Raw genomic sequence first — 12,634 nt, 5'->3', positions numbered from 1 at the left:
CCTACACATGCAAATAGGTATCATACAATAAAAAGTTCCCACCAAGTATAAAGTTAGTCATAAAAAAATGTGTATTAATTTTATAGCTAGGGACCTACAGAATTCATCATGGAAGTGGGATATACTGTGGCTCCTTAAATAAAAGTTAGAAATTTCAGAATATAGGAAGCAAAAGTACATAAGTTACTATCAATGCCCAGCACTGTCAAGGGACCAGCAGGAAGAATATTTTAAGGGGCCTACTACCCATGCAGGTAAAGGTGTGATTGGATCTAATGCATGATCCACACCATCATAACTCCTGCCATGTCACACAGGCATGGCAGGAGGCATTACTGTAGGTTCCCCCGCACCCGCCTCCCCCCACTTGGTGGTGGGGCCCCGCTTGTGGCTCACTCCTGATCAGCGGGAAGGTGAAAATTGCAGTTTTAAATATGGCACAGTTTTTGCCTCCTGCTATTGATTGACTGAGGGGCCCTGGACAGCTCTGCTGTTTGCTGCTGACTATCAAAAATGGTGCCGTGTTTAAAATCATGGTTTTAGCTTTCTTCCTGATTGGGGGGAACAGTGGGGTCCTCCACTAATCAGCAGCTAACATGCAAGGTTAGAGGAGCTGCCATGCACCCCACTACCTCCATTAATTCAATAGGTCCTTATTTATAGCTGATTGCTGTCCATCTTTAATTTGCATGTGTAGCAGGACCACTCCTGTGGCTAGTTCTTCAGCTGATGAGGCTCCCAGCCACAGGGATGTGCCTTGCCCAGTGTGAAACCCCTGAGCCCTGGTGATCACAGCTGCAGTCATTCCCCAAGCTTGGGAGTGGTTGAAACCCTCAGCCCACATAGGGCTCTCTGTTCTGATGGCACCTCATGCACAGCCAGGACCGAGAGACCTGCAACTAACAGGCCTCCTAGTCCCAACTGTCCTTCACATGCGGCTGAGACTGAGAGCCCCACAACTAATGGGGCTTATGGTCCTGACTGCTGCTCACATGTAGCTGGGAACGAGAGCCCAGCAATTGTTGGGGCTCCTAGCCCCAAATACACCTCATGTGCAGCCAAGACTGAGAGGTCTCAGGGCTCTCATGAGACACAGCCAGGAACAGGAGCCTCATCAGTTGAGGGACTGCATGTGAAGTTCAGTCGGGGCTGGGAGCCCTGTCAGTTGCAAGACTCTCAGTCCTGGCTGCGTGTGAGGCAGAGCCGGGGCCAATATCCCTGTCAGTTGTGGGGTTTCTTGGCAACGGCTGCATAAGGTCCCCACAGCTGGGAGCCCTCTCAACACTCCCACCCATGGGTACCTGCTTTTCCACCAGCAATAAGGTGCAATTGGATCTATTATTTGATCCTACAGTAATGCCTCCTGCCATGCCTGTGTGACATGGCAGGAGTTATGATGGTGTGGATCATGCATTAGATCCAATCACACGTTTACCTGCATGAGTAGTAGGCCCCTTAAAATATTCTTCCTGCTGGTCCCTCGACAGTGCTGGGCATTGATAGTAACTTATGTACTTTTGCTTCCTATATTCTGAAATTTCTAACTTTTATTTTATATTCAGTACTATTAACTTCCCCTACTCCCATTAGTTATTTTATTATATTTTTCTTTCTTGTTCTTATAGTTATTATAGCTGTTTTATCTGTTGCTTTTTGCAGAGATAATTTTTTTTGCAAGTGTAACATTCTTTCTCAGTTATAGTTTTCTGGCATCTAAGCAGTTCCCAGTCAGAACTCAAACTATCCTAAATTATTTCTCCCATCCCATATGGATCAGAATTATTTCCTTTTTTTTATAAAATTGGCCTTTTGAAGGACCTAAAATATTTATTGTTGGGTTAGGTTGTATTCTGTTAATGGATAACACATGATTACTCCCACTTTCAGTAACTTCTAGTTTTTAGTTCTGTGATTCATTTCCCTTTTTCAGTCAGAAATATAGAATTCTCCCCATGTTGGATGCAATGTGTTTTAAATTAGGAAAACATCACTGATAAAACTATAAATTCTGAGAATTGTGCCTGCATGAGATCTTTGGAATAATTCATTTAGATTTAATTGTCATGCCAACACAGTGTTTTTTCCCTAGCCTTTGCTTTAAAAAACCATTATTCTTTTCTCTGGCGTAGTTTGGTAGTCTTTAGCAGACACGTAGTACCTTATTTTAAGGTTTACATCTTTGAATGCTCATCCATGAGCATGCATAAATCAATCTATTTCTACATTGACTGTGAAAGGGGAACAGGTACTGCCAGTTTTGACCTTTTGCCCATCCCCACATGACCCTTTTCACATGGGCAATAACTATTGACTTGAACATTCAAATTTGCTCCCCAACAGGTATAAATAATAATAGGTAGGTCAAATTATTCTCAGATATCAGAAATTTTAGTTCTTATGTTCATTAATTGTTCATTACCAGCATTGATGCAATTCATGAAATACTTCTCTCCACCTCCTATTATATCTTGATTATTCTGTTTCTCAACATCTTAGTTTTGTTTTAAATAAGTATTCTGATTTCTTTTCTATATTTGCATTTTGTTATTACATACCTCTTTACTAGTCTGAACTAGCTTCCCTTCTAAAAATATTGGTTTCCCTTTTCATGAGTCTGAGACCATCGAAACCATACTTCCGTCTACCCCATTGGGTTATCAGTATTTCAGAAACATCAAACACTTCACATTATGCCTTACCTACCCATTGTCTAGACTGACTAGTGAGTCCTTTGATGTCCATCTTCCTTTTAATCATGAAGCAGAAAGGATCATTCAAACATTTTCTTGTAGCATCCTTCTCGTACATCTATTACAGGGGCAGGCAATTATTTTGGGCGGAGAGCCACTTACCTAGTTTTGGCAGGCTGTTGAGGGCTGCATGAGTAGTCCCATCCCTTGACAGGTGCCCCATCCCCTGGTCACCATCTTGGGACTAATATCCCAATGTCTTGGAACCAAGGTCCCCAGGGCCAGCACTGGTAGGGCCCAAAGCAGGGCACAGGCTGGCAGGCGTCTGTGGAGTTGAGCTAGGCTACACCAGCGGGGAGAGAGGGGATCTGGCTCGGCTCCATAGAGCCCCTGCTGGCTGGGACCCCACGCTCCTGCCACCCTGCTCTGGGCCCAATGGCACTGGCCCTGGAACACCAGTGCGGGCCCTGTGCTCCCATTGTCTCCTGCACCTGTTCACTCCCAGTGCCCCCCCAGCCCTTCAGTACAGGCTGGGGGCAGCCCACAGCCCTGACCCCCTGCTCACTGGCAGGGAAGAAGCTGGTGCTGAGCATGGGGAAAAGTAGCCCCTTGCCTACCCCGTGGCTGGCACGCCCTGCTGCAGGTGCTTGCAGCCCATGCAGGGCTGTCTGGAGCAGGCACAGGCAGCCTCACACAGGCTGCAAGTAGCTACAATGCGGGGCACCAGCCATGGGGTGAGTGAGGGGCCACTTTTCCCTGCGCTCAGCACCAGCTTGTAACCTGGCCCCGCTGCCAGCCTGGGCTCTGTGCCAGCTCTGAGCTCACCCGTTGGAGCTGTGCACAGCAGCAGCAGCTGCTGCTGTCCACCCAGAGCTCTCACACAGGCAGCAGTGGCAAACACTGCCAGGCACAGCAAGCAGGGGGGCCACAGCTGCTGCCGCAGCGCAGCCCTGATGAGCAAGCCTGGAGCTGGCATGGGGCCCAGGCTGGCAGTGGAGCCAGGTTACAAGCTGGTGCTGAGTGCGGTGTGGGGGGTAAGTGGCCCCTTGCCCACCTCCTGCCTGATGTCCCACGCTGCAGCCACTCTCAGCCCACGTGGGGCTGCCTGTGCCTGCTCTAGACAGCCCCACATGGGTTGCAAGTGGCTGCAGCAGGGAGCACCAGCCACAGGGCAGGGGAGGGGCCACCTTCCTATGTGCCAGGAAGGATCAGGGAAGGAGCCTGGGGAAAAGCTAAGCACAGGGTGGGAAAAACGGCCCCTAGCTTGCCCTGTGTTTGGCACTCCCTGGTGCAGCCACTCGCAGCCCACATGGGGCTGTCTGGAGCAGGCAGCCCCACGTGGGCTGTGAGTGGCTGCAGTGTGGGGCATTAGGCATGGGGCAGGAACAGGGCTGTTTCCCGCCCCCCACCCCTCCATACTCAGCTTTTCCCTGGGCCACTTTTCTCTGGGCTCCTTCCCTTCCCAGTGTCCTCACTTGCCCTTCACACCCACTTCCCCCTTACCTGAGGTTCCAGTGCCAAGTCAGCCGTGTGGTACCAGGCCAGAAGCCCCAGCTGCGGCTTCCAGCTGAGGGGGCAGGGCCGGGCGGGCCCTGCTGTTGTGGGAGCTTGCTGGGCTTCTCCTGGATCTTACTGCCCTGGGTTCCTGTCATTTTTTATAGGAACCAAGGGCAGATAAATATTAATTTTCTAACATTTTTAGGAGCCCGCAGGCTAGATAGAATGGCCAGCTATAGATCACAGTCACTGGCCAGCTATAGATGTCAATATCAGAGCAGTCTTCCCCCCCCACCTCCCTCCGAGTCTTTTCCATATATAGATGATCACCCTATCCCCCTCTCTCTTCTCCATTTCTGTTTGCTGCAAGCCTTCTGAATTTCCAAATCTCTCCAAATTGATTTGGAGGCTTTTGATTCAATTCAGACCTTTAATGAGTCTCCCAATTCTATTCAGATTTGGAGATTCGGCCCCCAAATCAGGTTGAATCTTCTCATAATCAAATCGGCTACCGAAGCTTCATGCAGGCCTAATTTTTACCTATCATGTTGTAGATTGATGTTAAAATGAAAATGTTGACTTTCAGTAATTTATGTGGTGTTTCAGAACTTCCACTCCTTATAGATGTCATATATTGCTCTCTTTGGGGCTTACATTGGCACTGGAAATGCTGTCAGACTTTTTAGTTTTCAATGCTGCATTTAAGGGCAGTGGTCAATTTTGCTTCAGCTGTGGTTGACCATCTGCATGGAACTTGATTACCGAAAATATCTCCCTCAGTCATCTCTCTTTAATTAAAAAAAACCCCAAAACCATGAAAACCTCTTTTGTTCAGAGGCATTTTTCCTTATAACTTACCCCTATTTTATTCATCTCCATTGACGATGTTTGTTATAGTGGTGGTACCTAATCAGCATCCTGAGCAATTTGGCAAGTGGGGGAAGTTCTTTATAAAAATTATAGAAATGTGGTCAGATAAATGTGTGATCACATTAGCCTTTCCAGGATGGGCAACTTCAAATATTTCTAATGGGTGAAAGTACATTTTTTAAAGTCTTTTAACTCACCTGTAATATTAAAAAATCAAACAGGAATGATTTGATGCCCCTCTAAATAAGACTTTAAACTAAAGCCTTTCCCATATATCATGTCTAATAAGTGATTTATCCTATCCTGTGTATGTGAACTTATACCCTTATTATATTATTATCTGCATATAGCTATTGTTAAGCTTATTTAATTTAGCACATTTCAACAATACATTTTACCATGTAAAGAAACATGCTGTAGAATGCTCTTTAAAGCCACTTCACACTTATTAAAGTATCATTTGTTCAAGGTTGGGAGATGCTTCTGCATGGAATGAATTATTTTTTATTATAAAAGATACATTTGAGAATTCAGCCTGGTCAGGAAACATTATAGCAATGTTATTGTATGATTCCTACAAATGGCTAAATGATAATCTTGGGAGAGATATTAAGAGGTATTTGCATATACTGTGTATTCAACAGCACATCACAGGAGAACCACAAAAAAACCTTAGCTCTTCATAAAGTCAAATGGTTATGTGGTTATGCATCAGAATACATTTTTTTAATTATATTGGGATCCAGAAAGACATTAAATTATCTTGTTCCTTTCTTCTCCCCATAGATATTTTTAAATGCAGATACAATCCGACTGGGAAATCTACCCATGGGTTCCTTTTCATCTTCCTCACCTAGCTCTTCAGCTCCTCGACAGACTATCTACGAAGTCTGCGTCTGTCCCAGTGGTAAACTTTACTTGTCCCCGGCAGGAGCAGGCTCCACGTGTCAATCCAGTAGCAACATCTGCTTGTGGAGCTGAACTGACTCCAATTTTTCCTCACACCAGAATAGCCTTTGTTACTGTCCCTCTGCTTCACAATTCTGCCCGGTTTCCCTTGTGACAAGTCAGAAGCTTCAAATGGCCTGCAGAGCAACTTCTTCCAGCATAAGCAGGAATACAATGCTGCCTTCTCTTGTGGCTCACGTCACCACTCAATGTAGAGATGGGAGTGAGATATTCAGAAATAAATGTAGTCTTCATCAGGAAACCTGGATCATAAAACCACCTTTTGTCCAAAAGGGAGAATAACACAGGTGCCTTTGCTACATGAAGTGAAGCACATAGTTTTAGATTTTTGCAGGACCTGGTTATGAACTGCACATATATATACGGTACATATACAAATTTGCCCAGAATCCAATGGTGAGATGAATTGGTAATCCCTGTATGATAAATAACTTTACTGTCTGAAAGCACAATTTTCCATTCATCTTTTTGGATGTAAACTTTTATCCCTGAATTTTAAAATTTTGAAGCATTGTGTGATGCTTGCTTTACTAAACAATTAAATTCAGTACTTGGTTTTTAACAAAAAAAGAGACAGAATCCCTCCCTGAGTTTTGTTTCTTTAAAATAGTGTGTTGTTACTCTTTGTCTATTAATCTAGGGTTTTGTACATTAGGTAAATTTTGGAAGCGCTGAGCAATATTACCTTTCCAGAGTGAAAAAGACATCTGCTCTTGTTTATCAAATCTGAATGGCCTTACGCAGTAATTTCTTGGCTACTGCATGTGAAGTGATTGCTTTAAATAAAACATACAGCTTATGGATTGAACAAGATAAAGAGGGAAATGGAATGATATGGAAATGGCTGATAAAATTGTTACTTTTCACAAGGTAATTTATGGTTGGCAAAAAAGAAAAGAAAAGAATATCTTTGAAGGTACATCTTGTCTCCTTTATAGCCATGTCTAACTGCTGCCATTTGAACACAGTGCAAACACATCAGTACTAATGTAATGCATAACATCAACAAGCAGTACACTAACTACATTTATTATCCTTTTTGTTTACTGTGTTTTATTAAAGTTTTCAAAGTGATATCATTAAAAATACACGGCCATATATTAAATGAAATAGAATATTAATAGGTACATTGATATTATGTTGACACCTTCAGGTCCGTGTTTAAATAATGCAGCCGTATTTTCACTCATCTGTCAATATTTACCTACTATTTGCCTGATATGGGATTTCTTTATCATATTTCATTACCTGCTTTGCTTTTTCTTGGTAATTGGACTCCAGTAAATGACAGTATGGTATGCTGCTGATAAATTTGTCATAACACTTTTTTAACAAGAGTATCTTGAAACTTGCAGAACCCAGGAATGTAAAACATATAAAAATATTCCCTATTGTGAAGATGACTTGATTACAATAAGGTAAGTGTGTGTTTTAATATGTTTTGAACTCTCCCATCCAACTCATAGTATTAGCAGCTTCTGAACATAAGGACTTTTTTGTGATATCTTTTATTGGGCTAAATACACAGCTGGGAGAGCTATTGGACAAGCTTTTGGGCATCAAGTGCCCCTTCTCAGGTCTAAGAAAAAGGAGGACACATTTTGACCCTACTGTAGCATTCTAAAGTGGTTCAAAAGGCAGGGAAAGCATTACAAGGTAGGTACTTGTGTCCAATATGCAGTTTACCAAAAAAGGGAAAGCAAGAAAATGAGCAACCATAACAATATGGCTAATTTTCTACTTTATTCTCATTTCACAGAATTTATTTTGTTTTCTCCAGGTGATCTTCACCCATGCAGAAGACCAACAAAAGGGATTACACCATTTAACTGGTGTTTGAACTTTTGTTGTCCCTCTTCAGAGGCTTGAAGTTCATTCTGTGGGAAGAATTATATCTCCTGCTTCTGAACAAAAAATTTAAAATAGACTCTTGAAGCACTCAAAAGATGGGTGTTAAGCCAGTTAAAACTGATTTAAACTTCATTTTGGAAATTTTAGTTCCTTTATTTAATAGGAGAAAAATATATCAAACACTAGCCTTTATTTTCCTTCTCTTCTTTTTTTTGAACAGGCCCCTTCATTACAATGCAGAGTATAAAGAAATATGAAAAGAGAGTTTAGGGATTTTGGTTATACAGTTAATATTCAAAGAGCCTTCTAAGGAAAGAAATATCTTTCACTTGTGCTCACAGGTAATACAATGTTTATGTAGACAAATTATATTTAAAGGGAGTGGATGGCTGCACAATATCATGTATTCAATTACCTATGCTTATCTGCTGGTAATTTAGAAGATGGACAAATAATATGCAATGAGTAATTTATTCAGTGAAGATAAATCTTCAGCCTGTTCCCAAACTGTCTGTACGCAGACTCAGAGTCTTCTTTACCATCCAGAATGTTACGATGAAGTTATATGCAAATGAGTGAATTTAAACCTAAGGAGTGGTGTACAGTGTTGCAAGTATATCATGCTGTGAGTCTATTCATTTGCTATATGAGCTGTAATAGTCACCTGAAGCACATATGAAGATTCCTGGCTGAATGATCCATCCTTTATGAGTTCCTTTACTTCTGCCTAAATTGAATTTTGTTACATCAAAACACAAACAAAAAGAAGAGAGTTTTGTGAAGAAAGCTCAGTGTTTCCAACTCTCACCGTGGTATTCTTTAATTTAAGCTCAAACTCCTGGTAACAATTCAAATATGTGAGATGCCCCATTTAAATTTTTTTAAAGTACATCTGTAATCTGTGAGATTGCAAAGAAAACTTGCATGTGTGACTAGAGCACTCCATTAGGCTAAAAGAAGAAGGCAGATTACAAGAAAAAAGTCACTATTCATAAGCCAATATAATGATTTCATGGGAGCCCGATTAATGATTTTTGAATGTTTGAAGTTGACGGTAGCTAAACACTCATGTGCACATGAGAAATGCAAAAACAAGCAAGAAGGGCTGCTAAGACAAACAAAATGTAGACGTTTCAAAACAGATGAATGATTCTTTCTCACAATGTCCCAGTTGTTCTGTTCATAACAGTACAAAAAATGTATGAAAAGTCGTACCCACCTACAGATGTTGTTTCATTTGGGAGGCAAATGGCAGCTCTCAGGACTCAGATCATATTTAAACAGGGAGTGAAATCGTTACTCTTTTAGGGCTGGTTTTATGAAGCTGAGCCATGGGCATGGGTTTTAGGTGTGGTGTTATGAAGCTGAGGTGTAAAATAAAAGAGGTCCCCTATTCAACACTGAAGGATATTTATCAGTTGTCCTTTCTGCCCGTCTCTGCTGCCTCACCCTGAACCTTAGTTGCTTAAATCTCTTTTGGACTATTTACACTATCTAGCATTCTTCTTACGATAAAGCACCTGCAAATGTTTCCCCAGTTAGATTGCTTGGCTGCCTGAACATTCTGCTATCTCTCTTTAGAAAAGAGATGTCACTTCTTGTTATGGCTAAGGCAAAAGCTTCCCAATTAACAAGTCATTGTATGGTGACAGAGTAGGATGGAGGTCCCTAAAGCAAATTTTTGAACATTTTTTCTTTCATGTTAGTAAATGTCCAATTCGAAAAATAAAATTTGTGACTAAAAATAATCCTCTGAGGTGCTTTATAAAACATAAATACATGTATCAAATAATGCCTCTTTTTGTATTAGCATGTCAGTTTGGGCACTACTAAAATGGTTTGATAGTTGTTTGACCTCTTCAGAATTGCCCATATGACAACAGTAAAATATAAAAAGACCTTATTAGCCACATGTATTTAATATCTTTGATAGTCATATATGCTGTAAAATATCCCTGTTATAATATAAAAGGATACTGTCTCTTTCTTGTTCAAAAAATTAAAATAAAAACATCAAACAACCTCTTTGAGCACTATTACCTATATGGTTTTGTACTACAGTTCATTAATTGGTTAAGTGTTAAAGACCAAAGACTGACACTTCTATTATATCTCACACTATGACACTGCTGCTTCTACTAATTTTGTTGGGATAATAAGATAAAAAAAGTTGTAATTACAACATGAAATAGTAATATGCTTTTGATCTGTGCAGCATTTTGAGCTGTAGGTTGTTCAGTTATCTTTTCATAGGGGAAGGTGTTGTCAGCATCATCCAATTATGTTGCTAATCATGCATAATAAGGTATTTCTGTTGTGCATGAGATCATGTAAAGAGGGAAGAGTGTACAGCCCAAAATGGGCCAAAAAAATTGCTTGCCTAAATTGAAGTTTATATTGTGTTGCCTGCACAGTGGTTTAACTAGATAACACAATTCACTTTAGACTAATTTAGAAACAGAGGGCTATTAAGCACGAATCGAAGATAAGAGCCATAGGGACTGAAAGAAGCTGATGAAGGATGTTAAGGATGCTCAGCTGTTAATAACCTGTGATTTTTTTTCTCATAGAGTTTCTAAGTCATTGTCTAAATGTTACTAAAATAAAAGCCAAACTTAGACTATCAAAGTGTTATCAGCTGATTCACTGTCATGCAGATGCAAATTGGATAAGAGTTTGAGTGTCATATTATTTTTAAAAGTACTTTGGTAAAGATCTCCTAACCATTTTTTGTTTTGTAACTTTCATCTTAATGCTCTTCTTATGTACATAGATATATAAAAAGATGAACTATTTTCTTACACATACTATGCAATATGTTTGTAAAACTGCAATATTACCAAAATTACAAAAGCTGTGCTTTTGTATTCTCTCTTGCTTTATGTAAAACAAATCTTTTTCTATTTAAATGGATTGTCTGTCTTATAAATTGTAGAAAACATTATTCAAAAACAATATATGATATTTCAGGATTTTTGTTTTTGTTTGCTTGAGAACTTTGAAGGTGGGAAAAAGCAAGGTTTTGGAAGTTGGAAATTGATTTTCTTGGAAAGATGGAACTTTCACGGCATGTAATTAACAGAGATTTTAAAGTCTCTACTGTACTTTGTATTTAGTACTTTCATCTGGTGCTACTGTATAACCATATATAAATATGATAGATAAAATAACAAAACAAGTATCAGAATGCATTCAAGGATGCTTAGATGTGGCTTTGTAAAGATGAGAAATGTATATTTTTTCTGAGTATCTTTTATTTAAAGATAATTTCTGTTAGCACATTCCCTCTTTTATGGTCTAAAGTTGTCATGTTGAGATTAACTGTTATCAATTTATCTACATACAACACAGACTGCTAAGGACATATGATGAGTTCTTGAAAAACACCAAGCAACATATTGACTATATACTATAAAGTGCATGGATTTTTTTTTCATGCCAAGGTTGGAGAAGTTAAAACAAAGGTTGTGATTCTAATTTATATTAAGGCCATATTACCATAACTCTGAAAGCATAAAGGGGCCTTAAAATGAATAAAATTAAATTTGTTCCTCCTCAGAAGTCTCTTCATACTATCATAGCTGCAGCTCACATGTCCCTACCTAATTTGTGTGTGGCTACAACTGTAGCCATAGCAGCAAAGAGCTTAGTACAATCTGCAACGCTCACTAAATACTCAGTTATCTAGCCTGTGGTAAATTATCCACTACCAAGATTACATTGATATTTTAAAACTAACACAAGTATGTCTTCGCAAGCAGTGGTTAGTGTAGCGACTGAAATGTAAATGTACCTTTAGTATATATATGAATCAGACCCTCAGTGAATAATACAAAGGTACCAATAGAGTAGTCAGTAAAAAAAACTATTAAGAACCAAGTAATTAAGATTTGGGCTAGTTCTTTCTATTCCTCTAAGTTTGCTGATTTTGAATTTATCGAGTATATTATGAATATGTTTTGAACCTACACTGATCATAGTAGATTGATGCAAACTTTTTTTTTTTCTAAAATAACTATTTCTCTGAAACTTTCCCTGGATCCTGAGCTGACACCAAATAATTACATGTTTTAGAAATGTGAATATGTTGTTTCTTTTACTTCCTATCTAATCATTCCATTGTTCTCTATTTCGTTCCTTGTCAAAGAAGCAGAAGAAAAGTATTAGAATGGCCTAGAAAAGACACGTCCTTTATCTCCGCCCTGGTTCTGTCTAAGTAGGGCACACGCTGTTTTAGGACCATGGGATCTGAAGAAGCAGCTGCTTCTCTGAGCTTTTAACCATGTTCTCTTCTCTGCAGCTCTTTCATAGATACCTATGGGCCAGTATGCTTTAGGAGTTCTGTGCAGAGGGAAAAAAGGGAGCTTCAAGCCATCCAAGCTACCACTGGCACTGAACCTGAGCTAGGAAGCAAAGGTGGCTTTCCACCACATGTATATCAGCTTTCTTGTGAGGCCTGCCAGGGATCAGTTCAGCCACCAGCATAAACAAGAGCAGCCTTAGAAAATTTTAAATGTAAAATTAGAAGAGACATTCCAGCAGCTGGATACAGTTAGTGCTTTGGGCGCATCCCATTTGTTAGCAGCTGAGGGGAAATGGCAGGGACTCAGCTTTCCACCACTAAGAGATTTCCAGGATGGCCGGTGATGTATTTAATAATTGTATATTTTAAGTCTATAGCATGCACATATTTCTTCCTAAATCAGGTGCATTTTAAAAAGTTTCACTCTGTTAAGAGCAGGATTTTAATTTGAGGG

The 12,634-nt window shown here is 40.1% G+C and overlaps 1 protein-coding gene across 1 annotated transcript in view; it reads left to right on the top strand.

The window, feature by feature from the left end:
* Window positions 1–9,021, top strand: part of SGCZ (sarcoglycan zeta) — a 613,727-nt gene extending 604,706 nt beyond the window's left edge. The window contains exon 7 of the mRNA XM_019526556.1: window positions 5,844–9,021. Within this exon, the coding sequence (XP_019382101.1) occupies window positions 5,844–6,038 (195 nt within the window). The 3' untranslated portion in view covers window positions 6,039–9,021. The remainder of the gene's footprint in view (window positions 1–5,843) is intronic.
* The last annotated feature ends 3,613 nt before the right edge of the window (window positions 9,022–12,634 follow it).

This window comes from Gavialis gangeticus, unplaced genomic scaffold (assembly GCF_001723915.1).
Source record: "Gavialis gangeticus isolate Ggan-Ray unplaced genomic scaffold, GavGan_comp1, whole genome shotgun sequence".
In the NCBI taxonomy this organism is placed as follows: domain Eukaryota; kingdom Metazoa; phylum Chordata; order Crocodylia; family Gavialidae; genus Gavialis; species Gavialis gangeticus.
Note: the sequence above shows the minus strand (reverse complement) of the source record. Positions and strands in the feature narration are given on the sequence as shown.